General features: G+C 40.7%; 1 protein-coding gene and 1 long non-coding RNA gene across 8 annotated transcripts in view; one reads left to right on the forward strand and one right to left on the reverse strand.

The window, feature by feature from the left end:
- Positions 1-18,637, forward strand: part of TAFA1 (TAFA chemokine like family member 1) — a 769,514-nt gene that overhangs the window by 284,033 nt on the left and 466,844 nt on the right. For 2 of the 4 annotated variants that reach the window (XM_073787537.1, XM_073787538.1), the window contains one exon: positions 15,849-15,969. In XM_073787537.1, the coding sequence (XP_073643638.1) occupies positions 15,849-15,969 (121 nt within the window). Of the gene's footprint in view, positions 1-15,567; positions 15,970-18,637 lie in introns of those variants that run through there. The other 2 variants (XM_073787540.1, XM_073787539.1) reach the window with 2 other exon arrangements.
- On the reverse strand, positions 449-17,510 carry LOC141275692 (uncharacterized). Of its 4 annotated transcripts, none has more exons than XR_012323887.1 (4): positions 16,485-17,508; positions 13,607-13,741; positions 4,847-4,943; positions 449-2,031 (listed from the first exon to the last, which is right to left on the reverse strand). It is a non-coding gene; the product is annotated as an uncharacterized lncRNA (long non-coding RNA). The 4 variants fall into 4 exon arrangements; XR_012323888.1 differs by lacking the exon at positions 449-2,031 and adding an exon at positions 2,490-3,937 and having other exon boundaries at positions 16,485-17,510; XR_012323885.1 differs by lacking the exon at positions 449-2,031 and having other exon boundaries at positions 2,490-4,943; positions 16,485-17,494.

The raw sequence follows: 18,637 nt of genomic DNA on the forward strand, positions 1-18,637 counted from the left end.
TAATATACCACACTTGGACCAATTTCTGCTGGCAGGACATGGGAATTCCTGATTGGTCAGGCCTGAGTCATGTGACTACCTCTGTGATCACGGAATAGTTGAGGCACTGTGATTGATGTACCCTTTGGGACCACCTGGGTTAGGGATGGGAGAAAGAGGGATGTTTGGTAGGAATAATAGGATGCTCATTATAAGCCTCATTCCTCCTACCTGTGCAGAGAAGCAGGAAAGAACCTAGTTCAGAGGGCCGTCCCTAACAATTCTTCATTGTGTAGCGGACTTATTATTTTAAAGCCAATCTCACTGGTCATTCCTCAAAGACCTCCTGTGGGGTCTGGAAACAAGAGCATTGGCTGAGATTTTGGATAGATTGTATGTGAGAAGCAGGAAAGCGAGCAACAAAAGAAGACTCTTCAGCTTCTACCTTAAGCACTTGGGTGCGTAGAGGTGCCCTGTATTCAGATGATTAAAAATCATTTCCCAAACTGTGAAGGGGAAGCAGCAACATGCATAATCCCCAATTGGCTTCTAAGTATTTTTCTAATGATCTGAGAAAACTCGCAAATCTTTATGAAAGGTAATAAACAAAGCAATATGATGGTATATGACTCAGGACTCTCTGGACGCTATCCAAATCCCCCTCGGCAGTATGGGGAACACCTGAAAACTCCTAATATGAAATGCCATAATAAGGGAAAAGACTTATTCTTTTTATTCCCGGGCACATGAGTTGTGCCTGAAGGGCATTAGTGGTTACCACGGATATGTGTTGGACACTCAAAATCTGAGTCAGTTTGAGATACCAGTACTTCCTCTATTTTTCCTTGGCTCAGAAAATTTAATGAAATTATACAAATCCCTGAAATCTAATATTTTTATGTGATAAGATTGTGTAAGAGGAGGGGGTGGAAGAGAAGTTTGGAAAATGTGGTGACAGATGGTAAGTGGGCTCAGGCACATAGCGTTCCTATATATAGGGGAGGGGACAATCTGGTTAATCAAGGGGTGGGGGGAGCATTTTTAAATTTAGATTCAAGTATTTTATATATTCAGCAACATCATTTACTGAAGCAGCCTAGCTGGATAGAACTTAAAAATTTTTTTTTGGTTGGGGTGGCTTGTGTGATATATATTTTCAACAGTTTTGCATATTCTTTCATGACGTCTGCATTTGGAAAGCAAATGGTCTGTATAGGCTTTGAGTATGTCTTTTGAGAGAGGGCTGGGAATATGTATTTCTAGAGAGTTCCAAGGAGATTTAATGACATTTTAAAAATTAGGGTCATCATAGCTAATTTAGCAACATTTGAAAATTAAAGTGAATGTTTTCAATGAAGACTTTATTCTTCAGTAGAACGAACAATGGGCTGGAAATGAGGACACCTGAGATCCAGGTCCAACTCTATGTAACATTAAGGCCAGGTAGATTGTGCTACCTTGCGTGAGTCATTTCAGCTGTTTGGGTCTTAATCTTCCCTTTTTTTTTTTTTTTTTTTTTCCGTGGTACGTGGGCCTCTCACTGTTGTGGCCTCTCCGGTTGCAGAGCACAGGCTCCGGACGCGCAGGCTCAGCGGCCACGGCTCACGGGCCCAGCCACTTCGTGGCATGTGGGATCTTCCCAGACTGGGGCACGAATCCATGTCCCCTGCATCGGCAGGCGGACTCTCAACCACTGCGCCACTAGGGAAGCCCCTCTTCTCATTTTTAAAATGAAAGTTTTGGTTAAATAATCTTTGGGATATTTTTAGTTTTATATTTCCATTGTTGTAGGCTGTCTCTTAATGATCCAATAATTCGGATGCTTTTGGTTGCAAGTAATGGAAAGCCGCACTCAAACTGCCTTAAAATATTACAGGGCAAGTCCAACACTGAGTGGACTTTAGAGCTTGTTTGATTCATCAAAGGACATTTTTCCACACTTGTTCACTCTACTTTTCATGGTATCAGTCTCGTGTTAGGGTTGGTGCCTCTTCAGAATCTCCAAATGCTTGTTAATGACTCTTAGTCTATGACCTGCTTCCTTGTTCAGGTCTGGAAGAAAAGAAAAGAAAAAAAAAAATCACTTCCTAAAGCTGTTTTGGTTGAATTAAAAAGTGTCTTTCCAAGAGATCTCTGGAAACCTGCCCTTGCATATTATTGGCACAAACTGAGTTTTGTGCTCATCCCTGATTGTGGCCAGGGGATGGGGCTACCCTGGGCCACAGGAGAGCCTCCTAGAACCAGCGGTTAGCTCAGCACGGGGGGTTGTGGCTAAATGATAGAAAATCAGGGAGAGGGGATGTATGTAAAGGGAGCGGTCATGATGTTTACTAACCATTGCTTGGAACACCTAAGGTTCACATCATTTATGCAGTTAAATATGAGGTAGGAAAAAAACCCAAATTAATGAAATAGAGTTCTTATATGGTAAATATTATCATATCAAACACATAGTAAGCTTTCAATAAAGATGCATACACTGGGCTAACCTTCAATCTGTTAAACACGGAGAATGTGCCTCTTAGTTGGCAACTAATTAACAAGAGATCGCAGTTATTTGTGGGGTTGCCACAGTGACTAGAGACTTACTGCAGTAAGTTTTTGTTTTAGTCAGTGGTTTTCAAACTTGGCTGCACATTGGAACCACGCAGGGAGCTTTGAGAAACACTGTTGCCTGAGTTCCACCTCCAGAGATCCTGTTTTGAGTCATCTGAGGTAGGGTCCGGGGCATTTAGAGTTTTAAAATCTCCCCAAGTTATTGTAACTCAGTCAAGACTGAGGACCTCTGGTTTAGGGAATCCAAGTATGGGTGTGCTCAAGTACTTTGTCCTACCTGCTTCAATCATGTCCAACGTTTACCCTTGAACTCCTTTTTATAATTGTTTTCCTCTGCTCTAAACTAGCAACTGCTGTATTCTCTCTAAGCTCAGAGATACCACATGCTCATCATTACACTATGAACGTGAGGGTGGAAACTAAGAGTGGGAAAAGCCTACTTTCAATATGGTATAATAGGAGAAAGGGACAAAAGGGTGGATGAGAAAAAACAAGAAGCAATGCAAAAAGCCTTTCTCTCTGGCACTGGGCTGTGGTTGGAGATGCACATTTAGGCGTTCTCAGACTCAGATTCCCACACAAACACCCATACGTGTACAGACACATCATCTGAAATTCTTCCCAGCCTCCTCCCTGCTCAGCCCACTGCCAACCTCTTGCTTAGAATATTGTGCAAATTCATAAAACACCTAAAACATGAATAAATGAGAAATGGCTGTGTTTATTCATTACTGACACATTCATTTATTCATCTAGTCTATTAATACTGATTGAGCACCTACTATGTGCCAGGTACATTGTCAGATGGAGAGTGAACAGTGATGAATAAAACAGTTTAGAGCCTATACAGAGGTCCTGAATCTAGATAGTATTTGGAGTATGTGAGATGGGGCAATGATTATCTTGTGAACCAGTTCTTGAGTTGTGTTCTCTGTACTTGGTTTGTTGCGTGAATGCTTGCTGAATGAATGAATACCTGAATGCATTACTGAGAAAAGATCAGAGTGACTGGAGCATGGTGAATGTGGGAGTAGGTAGGGAGGAATGGAATATTTAGATTGAAAATATGGGCAGACACTGGTTGTGTTGGGTCTTGTGGTCTGTGGTTTTTATTTACTTAAAAATTTTTTTTATTAATTATTTAATTTTTAGCTGCATTGGATCTTCATTGCTGCACGCGGGCTTTCTCTAGTTGTGACAAGCAGGGGCTACTCTTCGTTGTGGTGCATGGGCTTCTCATTGCGGTGGCTTCTCTTGTTGAGGAGCACGGGCTCTAGGTGCGCAGGCTTCCATTGTTGTGTCTCGCAGGCTCTAGAGTGCAGGCTCTGTAGTTGTGGCACACAGGCTTAGTTGCTCCGTGGCACGTGGGATCTGCCCGGACCAGGACTTGAACCCGTGTCCCCTGTATTGGCAGGCGGATTCTTAACCACTGCTCCACCAGGGAAGCCCTGGTCAGTGGTTTTTAAACCACATTATATTCTGTGCATTGGAAAACCATTTCATGTTTTCAAAAAGGGAATGATAAGGTCAGGGAAAGTCCCTCTGAGGCCAGAGGGATATGAAGAGAAAAGAAAAGAAAACAGACAAATATGGTACCGAGCAGTAGATGCTGTAGCAAATGTGGTTGGCAGTGAACCTTACAGAGGTGGAGGGGAGGGGTGTCCACCCTAGACTTGGGAGGCCAAGGAAAACTCCATGGAGAACAGTGCACCGGAACCAAATCTAGAAAAGTAGGTCGATTTGGGAGAAGGAAGGGGAATAGGAAAGGTAAGTGGAGATGGAAGGGGAGCAAGAATGTTTCAAATTTAAAAAGTTGAGGTTGCAAAGGCATAAGAAAACATCTTAAAACTTAGAGCTAAATCTTAGTTACAGCCTAGATATCAAATTTAATTTTAAAAGTTTATAGAGATTTATAATATGCCAGACATTCTGATATGCATCTTAATGATAATCCTTTGAATCAGTGAGGCAACTCAGGGAAAATTACTTTAATAGGACTGGGCGGTTAGTAAGTGGTGTTGCTGAAAGAAGGACCCAAGCTGTCAGACTGCAGAGCCCATTCTCTTAGCCCTTCTATTATACTGCCTCACTGACCAAGTCAAAACATAAAGAAATCAAGGGAGGGAGGCCCAAGGAGATATGGATTAAAAGATACGTATTTCTATTTTTCAGTTTACTTTCTTTTTCTGGAAATTATCTCTTTCCCACAATTAAAATTCAAACCAGATAAACGAGAATAGATAATCAGCCACATTAATAATACGACAAAGACCAGAAGAGAAATTTACTTGAAGGCAGATCAGGTACAAACCTAGAGTGTCAAGAAAAGTTCATAGGATTTAAGCCCACAGCAGGCGAAGGGGATTTATGTTTTTCTGTTGTAGTTAACCATTGGCATCTATAGGGTCCTGTAGAGAAAAGAAAAATATTCTTGTTGATAATTCTCTGTCTTGTTTAGAAGGAAGTTTCCTGCCAGAAAAGTAAGATTAACCACAATTTACAAGCAACAGAGGGATGAGGAATGTTTAGAAAAAGAAAAGTACTTTAGGTTGGTTATGTAGATTAAGGTCACCATTAGAGGAATAGTTATTGACATTGGAAAATGTGATATTTTCAGAGAAAAAAAAGCAGGTTATAAAACATATGTGTGTGTGTGTGTGTGTGTGTGTGTGTGTGTGTGTGTGTATATATATATATATATAGAGAGAGAGAGAGAGAGAGAGAGAGAGAGAGAGAGAGAGAGAGAAGCACCCAAACCAACCAGGCATTTTTAGAAAGTGAAAGGAGAATGTGCACTTAAATACGAATACTGGTGACTTTCATGTAACAGATTCTAGATGAGTTTAAAATTTTTCTATTTAGATCTTAAGTTTACTACCTTTCAAAAATACTAATATATTACTTTATAAGTAGAAAAAGTTATAAAAATGGCAAAGTACTTTAGTGCTAAAAGGACATATGAAAACATTACTAACTTTTGTCCACACTGTGATTGTCTTTAATATTCATCCTTTCTTCCTCATTATTGTCTTAATTTTCATTTAAGTATCAAACCTCCCTCACTCCATTCATCTCTTTTGGAGGAAGCTGATTTCTCTCTTGATTTGGGTCTGGGGCTTATGGTGCAGCTCAAAGTCCAACAATGTGACCTTTTCCCCCTGGCCAAGGTAACTGGCTCAAGGAGGGGCAAGTGACCCAAGTCAAGCTAAGGAGCCGTGAGAAGTGGTTTGCTGGGGGAAGCTAAGAAAGACTCTTCCTTGTTCATCTGAGAGAGCTTCTCGAAACAATCCTGGGTCACTGGGTCAAACCCACCTGGAGGTGAGCCCCACCTGTGAACTGTGCACCTGCAAGAAGCCATACATCCTCTTTATTATTCACTGCCGTTTGCATTGTTTTCGTTTGTTTATTTTTTTCCTATTACTTGTAACCAAGCCCATTCTACCTTCTTCTATGATATCCTAGTTTTGGAAAGTTACTGTCAGGTGATTCAAATTTTTCTTCTAGCTTACTGAAAATTATTTGATGTCACAGGTTTTATTTTCCATAACCTAGCTGGTATATTTTAAAGCTGTGCTGTTCAGTAAAGTATCCACTAGCCATATGAGGCTATTTAAGTTTACATTAGTTAAAATGAAATAAAATTAAAAAATTCATTTCCTTGGTTGCACTAGCCACATTTCAAGTGCTTGATAGCCACACGTGGATAGTGGCTACCGTCTTGGCCAGCACAGATACAGAACATTTCTAGTATTGCAGAAGGTTCCACTGGGTAGTGCTGTGAGAGAGAGAGAAAGAGAGAGAACATCAGATGAGGAGACTTGTGTTCTAACATGACCCACACAAGTGAACTCAGTGTATTCCCTCAGGTAAGCTTCTTCCCGTTCTCAGGTCTTTTTATTTCCTCTAGAACAGAGAGGCTGGACTAGGAGGCTTTTGGGGGGATTTCTTCTAGGTTCAGTATAATGAAATTCTAAGTGCTTTCTTTTTATTAACATTTGGAGACTTTTCTTTATGCTTCAGGGATCAGCTGTGAGTTCTACCATCAGATCATATTTGGATATCAAATACTAAGAACCAGGGCTGAAAATTCAGGACAGTTTCATTTTTTTCTTCTAGCAAAAAAAAAAAAAAAAAAAAAAAAGAAATCCAACACAGATTTAGTGGCAGGTAGCTAAGGGTTTGAACAATATATGGGCCAACTTCCTTTACTTAGTGCCATAACAGTAGACTCACACAAGCAAGGGAGTCATCCTTAATATGTATCGCCACTTCATACGTGTGTGCTACCAAGAGGAATGAATAAAGGCTATTGGGGAGCATACAAAATCTACTTATTTCTAGAAAAACAGTTCGCTGTGCATGCCATCTTGATAGTGGCCTTATATTTTACTTTTGATTCATTGATTATTATTTATTTATGATGCCAACATTTGAGTGCCTACTATATGTCAGGTAGTATATCTCTGCTCGATTCTGAAGATATGGTACTGAGCAAGGTGCCAGTTTTCCTTCTCTCATGGTGATTCTGGTAAAGAGGTAAACCAGCTATCATAAATAATTCCAGAAATAGTTGTTTACAATGGTAGTTAACCTATAGAGATGATATCCTGAGGGCTATGAGAGCATAACCACAATGAGTTGATCTGGTTTGGAGCATTCCAGAAGACAACTGGGGGAAAGTTTCCCTATCCTACTCAAGGACCCAAGAGAGGAGTATAGTAGGAGCCGAGAGTGAGTGTGTTTGTAAAAGATGAAGCTAGGGAAGTAGAGAGGGGCCAACTCATGCAGAGCCCTGTCAACCATGGTCATGAACTTGGGCTTTATTTTAAGCTCAATGAAAAACCATTGAAAGATTTTCAAATAACAAGAGTGGCATGATCAACATGCATCTCAAACACATTCCCTCCGGCTGCAGAGTGGGGAAGAGATGGGTGGGAGGTACGCATTTGAAGGCAAGCGGACTAGTTAGGAAAGTATTACCATAGTTCAGGTGAAAGATGGTGGTAACTTGGGTGAAGATGTTTGAATGGAGAGGGAGAGAATAGAGAGGTTTAAAACATAGACTGGAAGTCAAATTGATGGGGAGTGACGTTGAAAGAGGGAGTTTATGGAGAGGGAGATGGCCGTCTTCATTTCTGGCTGAACCATTGAGCGGGTGAAGGGCCATTTCTTAGATCAGAGTAGTTATGGGGGATAGCGATGATGAATCCGGCTATGAATCTGAGAGTTTTATGAACCATAGAAATCATGTTATTGTTTTTATTATTATCATCAAAGCAGTCATTTTCAGGACCTTTATGTGCTTATAAAATATGTTCATATTCTCGTAATGAAGAGACCACTTGGTCTCTAAAAGGACAGTTCATTTATTACTTTGATTAGTGTAATGGAGGTGAAGCTGTTTGTGGTTTCAACTTTCTTTCTGTTCTAAAAGCAGAATAAGGAGATGAGATGTGAAAGAACAAAAGAAATGACCTTATTCTTTCTTTCTCTGCTGCCTGGAAGACAGACAAGATAAGCAATGAGGAATTATAATTGATAAAGTGATCGTAGAGATAGGCTGCTGGAGGTGGAAAATGAAACTCCAACACGAAGGTTATCTTTTCTTCCAGCCTAAGAGAAATCTTGCCTTCCATTTCCCTTTTCTTACAGTTACGGAAAATTCTGCATTATGTATCCAGGTCCAAGTTACGAAACTGAGAATCACCAGTTTTATAGAAAATGATTCAGCCTCTGCTCATTCTCTGTTACCATTAATTTTTATTCCTTCTGGAGCAGTTGTTTGGCTTTTTTTGGTTTGTGTGCTTTTGTTTGGTTTTTTACCTTATGGATGCTGTAAATTTTTAAGAAATAATTTTTCTCTTCTTCACTTCTACTGCTAGGAAGCTTAGAGTCAAAATAGTGCTTCCTTTGTACCACTGATGCTTTGCATTTCACGTTCAAACTTCACATCAGGCTCATCTTACTTTGCTTACTTGCTCTTTTATCTTTATCATATACATTTTTTTATTTCTTGCCAATATTGCTTGCCTAGAATTCGGTTGCTTAGAGCTTAGGCTCTGAAAATCAAATATGAGTTTGCATCAAAGTCTTTCAACCTTACTAGAGGTGTGGCATTAGTTCAATCCCTTGACTTCTCTGAAATTTGTATTTTCACCCATAAAATAAAGATCACTGTAATACAGACCTATTAGCATTTTGGTGAGAATTAAATGAGACACAGCATGTGAACGCTTAACCAGGGCTTGGCACATAGAAAGAGTCTCCCCTGCCAAAAAAAAAAGGGTCCTAATACAATAGTATCATCATCATCATCATTATTATAAGATCATCAATCACCATCAATATTATGTATTATTTAAACTCCCATTCTGTTGTTGTACTTCACCTGCTTTTCTCTTCGTTATCCTTTTCCTCATCTTAGCTTTGAAAAAATGCAAGGTACAGAATAGAGTAGTAAATAAGAGAAGTATATAAACGTTATTTAGGCCCCAAAGTAAGACTGACAAGCTAGGGGTGTTGCTGTGTATCTGGTATGGGGCACATACTAGGACACCAGGGTAGACAGGAAAATTTTAAGTGAGTTCCAGGAAAAGAGTGATGTAACACAAATGATTTATGCAGTTGGGTTACGGGAGAAAGGTAGGGTAACATTATTCCTTAGCCAAAGGAAAAGGTATATTGTCTTCTCATGATCAGGGACTGAAAATAGACATTGTCAGCCAACTGATAGGTAGCCCCAGTGACTACAGAAAAGAGAAATTGGGCTTCAAAGTTACAGAAGACATCTAGATTCGAGATAATGGCAATGATCCTCTCATCCGTGCCTTCATTTCCATTAGCCATTGAAATGGAACAAGAAAAAACATCAGCATTGTGAAATCACAGCCAAAATGCGTTATTTCAAGAAATACTTAGAACTGTTTTAAATGGCATACATCTAAACCACTTTCATTTGCATTGGACCAAAACTTGGCATCTTTCTCAGCCCAGATGTAATTTATTTAAATTCCTTTAGTTGTTTTTCAATTTAGAAATATGCATAGACATAAAATCTTGCATGTCTCAAATTTGTTTTCCCTGCACATTTGTGAATTCAAATTAGCCAAATTATTAAGTAGATTGTTCTTAAACTAAAGTAAGGATGGCTTTTATTTCTAATGCCGAGAAATGAAAAGTGTGGTCATCAGGGGAATGAGGGATTTTCTGGTGGTACTTTGGGCCTGGATCTAGGATTTTCCCCCTTCAGTGGGTTCCCCAGTTAACTTAATAACATGTAGTATACATGAGTTTTTTGTATTTTGAAGCTTTTGTAATCATTTGAAGAGACTCAGGGTGGAGTCCTATTCCACAGGATATAGTTTTCCACCAGGAAATCCCCTTTGGACATTTCTGTTCTCAGTTCTCTTCTTCTGAGCCTCTAGAGAGCCTCTGCATCTCTCTGTCTCTCTTTAGCTCTCTGTGTGCTTCTCTGCCCCTCACCATTTTTTCCTCCCTCCAGGTTTCTGCCCTATTGCATCCTCTATCTGCCATTCCTCCCTTCCCCTGCCTTTTATTATGTAGGGCAATATGCTGAACATTCTTGGCTATTTAAGCATTCTGAGTGTTTTATCTTTCACTCCCAATTATTTTCATTGGGCCTTTCTTCTGAGTAAATGTGGGTTTCTCCATGGGGAGAAGTTCTGGTAAATAGGATTTTCTCTCTTTTTTACATAAACAAATGTACATATACATAGATACTGTATTTGAAGTGTATATATTTAGGAGTTTGGCCCAACTGAGTAGGTATCTTGAATTCATGTAACTGGAAGGACTAAAACAATTGTGCTGTAGTCCATTGCCTTTTGCAGTATTGTGCTTGTATAACCAAATGATTGAGCAGGGCATGGCTGTGGGCACGTAAGTGATCAGTTTATAACTCGTGGCTTATAAGAACCTGAAGGGATTCTAGCTGCAATCATCAATGCTCTGGATTTATCACTGCTCTGATCAAAAATCTCCAATGGATTTCTACAGCAGGGGGCTCTGTGAAGGCAGGAACTGGGTCTGATGTGTATACTGCTGTGTCCTCAGAGCTTAGGGCAGTAAATGGAACATAAAAATTCAATTAATATATGATCAATATAGGTTAAAGTCTTCATCAGTCAGGATAGACTAGGTTATAGTGCAAATACAAATAGCCCCCAAATCTCAACTGCCTAAAGAACAGAATATTTCTTATTTACTATCTACATCTATTGTGGGTGGGTAGGGGAAGGGGATGCCTCTGCTCTTTGCAGTCTCTCAAGAATCCAGGCAGATAGTGTAACTAGTCTCTGTTCCAGAGGCAAAGAGAGATCTACAGGGTGTTGCTTCAACAATTAAATGCTCCAGCCTCAAAGAGATACCATCAGTTTTGTTGATACCTCATTGGCCAGAACATTATGGCCCACTAAACAGTAAAGTGATCAAGTGATGGAGTCCTACCATGGTCAAAGGTGCAAAGGCCAAACTTCTTTGGAAGGTGTGAGAGTAATTTTGCTTTGAGATGGAAGAATGGACTAAATTGCCTTAAATGTCAATATCTGTTGATGCTTATATTATTAGGGAAAATGATCATTGGCTGCAAGACAATGGACAAGGTATTTGGAAGAGAAAATGGAACTAGGTTGATATTCTTGTTCCATCACATACATGTATAGAAGCCACTTAAAAATGTAAGGGAGGGGCTTCCCTGGTGGTGCAGTGGTTGAGAGTCCGCCTGCCGATGCAGGGGACACGGGTTCGAGCCCCGGTCCGGGAGGATCCCACATGCCGCGGAGTGGCTGGGCCCGTGAGCCATGGCCGCTGAGCCTGCGCGTCCAGAGCTTGTGCTCCGCAACGGGAGAGGCCACAGCAGTGAGAGGCCCGTGTACCGCAAAAAAAAAAAAAAAAGTAAGGGAAAGTCTTTATTCCAGTCGTTTAAAAAAAATCTAACAACGCCTGAGTGCCTTGAACATAATCCATGAGTATGTTTCAAGTTTATTAAATTGAATTGTAGATAAGAAACTATGTTGAGCCTTAGTTTAATCCCTAGAAATGAAAAATATAATGTACCGTTTTCAAATGATAGCTTTTATTAGCAAATGTGAACTTCCTTTTATTTTTAATGCATTAGCATAACAGAAACAAACCAAAAAAAAAAACAAACAAACAAAGACATGGGGTAAGTACTACCTTCCACATTTCTATATTTCAAATGCCTGGAATGTACTCAGTATATAAGTCTTGAATGAATGTATAATAATTTTTTGAGTCTGTCTTAATGGTAAAGAAATGAGAAAATATAATGGTTAATTTTGGAGAGTTGTTTTTTTCCATGAAGTGTTTAATCCTGGCGTTTAGGAGGTGGGCTCTTGACCCAGATCATTGGGGTTTGAAATCTGCTCTATCACTTAGTAGCTATAATACCTTGAGCAAGTTTCTTAATCTCCCTATTCACCCTCTGGTTCCCCATCCATGAAATGAAGACAATAATCATTTCACCTATCTTATGGGGTGGTAAACAGGATTAAATTACACCTTATAAGCAACATACTATAGAGTAGTGCCAGCACATGGTGAAGGTTCAATAAACCTTACCTGCTGCTACTGTAGTTATTATCATTTTTGTCTTGATATTGAACAGTCGGTGTGAGCTTTCTATATACACTCACCAACTCAACAATAATGAATGACAGAAATGAAACACGCAACACCATCTAGAACTTTGGCACGACTTATTCTCACTCTAAGATTTGTATTTACTGTTACCTTGAACTTTGTTTATTGATGAGCTTTAATAAATGGTTGTTAGGGTCCAAAGAGCTATTCTGTGTGTATTGTGCAACTGTGCAGGACCAGTGGGGAAGACTGATGCGTCTGAAGGGTCTCTCATTCTCTCACTCTGTGTAACAGGAGAGGAGAGAACGGCTTCTAAAGACGCACGGCAGCATCAAACCTTCCTTATGACGCCTGTGGAAGGCAAGAGAGTATTCTGAGGCACTTGGAGAGGTTTTTGAGGCTGGAATATTCTGAGAACTACCTTGATTTAAAAAAAAAAAAAATTAAAGACTAAACAGTATGATCTATGACAGTGGCAATCACATCAATCTTGTTTTCCGCCTTGTCCCCCAGCATCTAACACATAGTAGGTACTTTATAAGTGATTCATGAAATAACTGATTGAGTTATTGGAATGAATCGTTGCTCGTGCAATCTGTAAGTGAAAACTAGGTCACCTTATATGCATCGATAATGTGTAGGTACAGTGACATTATATTTCCAAAGAAGAAAGTGTCTAAACCATAATACTAGAAACAAAATGTTGAACTTCTGAGTGTCTCCTCTCCCCACCCCAGCATGTTATTTGAGGGAAATTTTTAAAAAATGTCTTGAGCATATTTCTTTATTTAAATCCAGTCTTCGATGCTGAAAATGACATATTTCTATTTATTAAACATGTTAAAAAACTCAGAAGGTTTGCTCTGCGCTTATGCCTATAAACATCTATATTGTAGTCTAGATAGACCATATTCCCAGGTTTAGCTGCCAAAAACAATCGACAGACTTAAATTTGTGTAAACTCAACAATATTTTGGGTTAACTTACTGGTTAAAAGAACATTAAGAGGTAAGAAATGGCTTACATTTCACTTTCCCATTTGCTGTTAGGAGTCTAACACCCATTAACACTATCAGTATTTTGCAGAATGCTTTTTTCTTTTGTTTCTCCTTCCCTCTTTACTCTTTCGGCAAATGAATAGTATCCGTAAAATCTCTAAGAGAACGACGTACCTGGCAATACAGTGTTAAAGTGCTGCTTGAGTTGTTCAGGAGTTAGTGGGCAGGTATTACAATTCAATGTAGCTATAATAAAGAGTAATGTCACTTTAAGACATGTGATACTTTACAGAGGAGGGATGTATTGAAAGAGACTATTGCTACTTACAGCGCCATATAGCAGCCCTGCTCCTACATTTTGCTGCCTTACTCTGCCCTGAATGCACTGGAGTGGGGATGGTCCCTCATTAACTATAAACTGATTCTCATCAGGAAACTGCACAATATCTCACCATCACTTCAAAGGTCTCGTCAGGCAGAGGTGACGCCAGGAGATGATTTAAAGGTGAAAATGACAAGGTTTCCAGTCCTCAAACCTTGGTTCCTTTTCTGACAATACAGTCTGAATGAACCCAATGTCTTCTTTACTGTGGGAGTAGCATCGGAAGAGAAAAACATATTTTTTAAATCCTGATAAAGAAGATTATTGGGAAGCTCTTTTTTAAAAAATCTCCAATTGTGGCACAGATGGATTTTAGAAAGTGTTAGAGCTTTCCAATGAACACTAATAGAGTACTCTGCTCTTGGCTGGATTTTTCAGGTAAGAAGCCTCTTTAAGGATTTAAGATTCAGAAAGCAGATTTCAAACCTATTCAGTCAGGTCTAGAGAACTATGTAGGGCTGAATGCATTATTTTGCGGGGCGGGGGGTGGGGAACACCTATTACCATAGAGACAACCTCTTGGTAAGAGAGTGAGCAAAGAGAGCTATATGCAGGAACCTTGGAAGTAATGCTGAGAATTAAAGAAAGTTAAATGAAAAAAAGAAAAAGAAGGAAAATACTGCAAACGTCAAGTCACAGCAATCTTTTTGAGTGCTAAGATCTGTGTGGAAAGCCGTCAATGAAAAACTGTTGTTTTGATTGTGGTAGGCTTTCTTCAAGTTTAGATGAATTCCTAGTGCATTTTAACTGAAATTCACAAGCAATCATTGCATGCCACAGTCACCTCTATTTTGTCTTTCTATAATTTGCAGGGTATTTTGAAAAGGCACCCAAATGCATTCATTTCAGAATTCATAGGAGGGGTGTTGCTCTTTATCTTTACTGAAGAGAATGCATCTGTGGTACACCGATAGTTCTGAAGACAATGAGGTTAAATCCGTTGTACACAAAAGTAAACAGTGGGCTGTGAAACTAATTATAAAGTGAATCGTCTATGTGAATCACAGACCGGGGCATGAAAGGCACCATGCTGTTGAAAATAATGTTTTCCTACTTTGCACTTAATTATGGTTGTCACCATTTGTCTATTATAGTTCTAAAACCCTTCTTAAAGACTACATCTCTCTCTCTCCTAAAACACATAAATTATCTTGTATTATGTCGATATACACACACACATATAATGTATACGTTTTGCTTGCCGAACATCACAGCTTTGGAAAGAGTACCGATTTCCACGAATAAAGAAGCCACACTGGGAGGTCACTAGGAGGTTTTAAATGTAGCGTTGAAATACTTGAAGTGTATGATTTGACAGTGGAAAGATGAAAAAAAAGAAAGAAACAATCTAGGTTCCAAAGATCTATCTAGGAGAAAGGCATATACTTAACTGGCTTCCTGTATAGAAAATGCTTCCATGTCACTGGCTAAGGATGATGCTTCAAGTTTGATTAATTTGACAAATATGAAATGCAGCATAAGGTGTTGTTTGAGAAACTGGACAATATGCAGCGCAGTTGAGCCTTTGTAGCTCCTGAGATTCTCATAGGTGCCGAGAAGACTGTCAAAGTTTCAGCGCTTAAGAAAAGGTGGATGTTCAGCCATAAATACGTATACCACCTGTATATGCATATTCATCAACACTACAACAAATGCCACGATACGCTCTTAGGAGGCAAAGCAATATTGTAAATTATGCTTTGCTCTAGGAGAGATGCTTAGGTCTTGTATCCGAAACTCATTCTGGCTGAAGATAATTCCTTCTGGTTTTAAGTCCAGCCAAAAAGACCATCTCTTTTAGGAGATTACAACATGCCTCTGAGAAATGATTACTTAGTTTAGGCGACAGCATTGGAATTAAAAATTCATGACTGTAGAGTTAAAAAAAAAAAAAGAATCCACTATTTCCTTCCAGGCTTATGTCAGACTTGCAATGAAGTTAGAATGAACAGGAGCGTGCAGCCTTTCAATGCCTGGAATAACTATAGCTTAAAGATCATTGTGTAAAACTGCATGTTTAGTCAGGATACAGTGTTTCACACTGCCTAACAGATAGTCAAAAACTTTATTTCTGTATTTTGGCCATCCTAAGAGTTTGGTTTTGAATAATTTCAAAAATGGATTCATGATCTCATGGAGAGTGACCTCCCTCAGTCCCACCTTGTGGCATGACCTCTTCTGGATCATTAATTCTAACCAGCAAAGTAGCAAAGGCACATGACGTCTGAGACCCCCCTTCTCTCACCACTGGGACTGACGGAGCTGGGGGCTCTAACCCGGGGGTAATCCTTCCTGTCTAATGTTCTCTTTAGAGAATGGCAATGGTCTCTGCGATGCCCTGGGTCCTGTATTTGTGGATAAGTGCTTGTGCGATGCTGCTCTGCCATGGATCCCTTCAGCACACTTTCCAGCACCATCACCTGCGCAGACCAGGTAAGTTGGAAGCTGGCTCCACGGCAGCCTCCCGTTTCACCGCTGTCTTTTAACAGATGGTTGAAGGCAAGTGACAGAAAGTGCTACAGGGTGGGCAGCTTGCCTCGGAATTTCAAGACTTGTTGCCTGGATGCTTTGGGGAAAGAGGGGGATACTAAAATGTCTTGGAGGTATTTCTAATAACTTCTCAGAAAAGGTGGTTTTCTCTAAGAGTCCCGCCACCCCTTGGCACACACCTTAAAAAGGAGAAGTCGTTTGTTTTGGAATACCTTTGGTCAAGAGTGAAATATCCTGCAAAAGGTGGGATAACTTTCAAGACTTGAGGAATTTTTGAGGCAAAATATGATCTTTGCAACCAAGAAAATAATGTGTCCATGTTCCTGGGATTCATTTTTATCTAGCATGGATACCATAATCTTGGTGTGTATGTGGCTAGAGATTTTATGTGGATGTCAGTGCCAAAATTAACTTTGTAAGTAGTTTGTGAGTGAAAAAGAAATTAAAAAGTAACTTACTATTTCTTGTCTGGTTTGTCTCCTCTCCTTTCTCCCTTCTTTCACTTTCTGTTCTTGCGGTATGCTCGATGCCTTTTTTTTTTTTTCCCCCTATCTCTCGGCATTTTCCGGGACAAGTTCTCTTTAGCGTGATTTTTTTTTTTCCTATATCGAATTTTGAGTTCCAGACGCATTTTGCTTTCTTCGTTTTTCTGTTCAAAGTATATTTCTTACCCTTCCATGGCCTCACTCTTCAATCAGGATTTCTCTCTCCTTCTGTGCCTCTCCAGCTCTCTCATTACTGTTCCCCCAGCTCGATTGTCCTCACCCGCCCTGGTTCTCGGAAAGGTTGCCTTCCATTTTCTGCTTAGCTTCAGCCTTTGCATCCATTTACTCCACCCGTCACCTGCACCGCACCCCTTCCCCTCCCCCTCCCACCCGATCGCCAAGACCGGGCTCTGGGGACCAGTTGCGCGCCCAAGCTCCGGATCCTTAGTTCTCTAGAGCTCCCAGCTCTCCGTCCCCACCCTTCCTTCCTTCCAAATCCCTTCCTGGCCTCCTCCCATCCGCCAGGCTTCCGCTAGCTGCGTTGTCTAGCCTTTGCTTTTTTCTGGCTCTGCAGCCAGCCTGGGCACCGATCCTGCGCTCTTCGGCATTCTCCTCCAGCAACACCTCCCAGGGCGCTCGCTGCTTGCGGCTTTCCCGGGTTCTGCTTCCCGGCTGGGGGCAGGATCTAAAGAGTACGTGTACAGGCCGGGTCCTCCCACGCGGGCTGCAGGGGAGCGCGCCAGCTTGCTGGATGCTAGACCTTGGGTCGCTCCGGGAGGAGGGGTTTGGCGGGGGCTGAGCTTGGGGCACAGGCCCAGGGCTGCCTCTGGGCCTCAGCCGCCCTCTTTCTCAAAGCCCTGGATCCGGGAGGGAAGGCGAGGGGAGGGCCTGCCCCTGCGGGAGGGCCTGGAAACGGCCCTGCCCATGCTGCGCGCTGGTATTTCTGCCTCTCGTGTCCTGAGCCTGGATCAGCCACTGCCAGAGTCCGAGGCTCCAGTGCCGAGTTGGAGGGGGAAAAAAAAAAATACAAAAAACGTGGAATCCCCAAGTTACCTCCAGTCAGTAGATCTCCAATCTGTTCTGGCAAAAAACGTCTTTGACTTTTTACAAAGTCATACAAATAACGCGAGAAAGCGGCATTTACTGTAATACTTAACAATAAGCACGCAAAACAAAAACAACTAATGTGAGTGCTTTAGGCGCACTGTTAAGGTTAATTCACCTTGCTTCGCTTAATTCTTATTCAAGTAGGTGTAATTTCCCACCCTGTTGCTCAGGAGACTGAAGTTCTGAGGGTCTGAGCGACTTGCCTGAGGTCACACAGCTAATACCTGCCATTGGGGACTTTGGTCTGATTTCATCTCCAGAGCCTGTTTCCCAAGGAGGAACTAATGGCTCCCAGTACAGAGCACAATCTTGCCAAGTAGCCTTTTTGAAGAGATGTGAGCACCTTCACGTAATTTGTGAAAATTTTCAAGTTATGTCAATACACGGACTCATTTGAACTGCAGACCCATTTTGAAAGGTGGCCATGGTGGAAGTGGTGAGGGGTGGCACTTGAGGATGGCAGAACTTAGGCTGGGCCGTCGTCTCTGTCACTTAACATTAGTGACATGACCTTGGGCAAGTCATTTTTCTTCTCTGGGCCCAATTTCCCATTTAGGGATATTGTGGGGAGTGTAAATAAAATAATCTTCACGAAAGTGCTTTGTAAAATGTAAAGCTCTTCAGAAAGATCAGGAATTACTGGCATCCTCCCTTAGTAGACTACAAATGTGCATATCACAGATGTTGAATGAGTGACATTTTGCTGTTCACACAGCTAATGATCCACATAGTAACAACAATCTTGTGTTTAATCTTGCTGTCATTTTTAACTGTGTGGTACCTGGCTAGAATATAAGACCAAATGCTACCTGTCTTATTTTGTGCCCTGTGCATACAGTCAAGAAATACGGTACAGTTTGCAATGAGCTTTCACGTAGACTGTCTCTCTTAATCAGTAAATATATTAGATTTTTTTGGTGGAGGGTTATGGCTATGCTACTTATAACAAACTTATGTCTTTATGGGGCTTATTATCAAAATACAGTAATTTTAAACTGGGAAATACATCATTGGGCTCT

This window comes from Tursiops truncatus, chromosome 10, assembly GCF_011762595.2.
Source record: "Tursiops truncatus isolate mTurTru1 chromosome 10, mTurTru1.mat.Y, whole genome shotgun sequence".
Lineage (NCBI taxonomy): Eukaryota > Metazoa > Chordata > Mammalia > Artiodactyla > Delphinidae > Tursiops > Tursiops truncatus.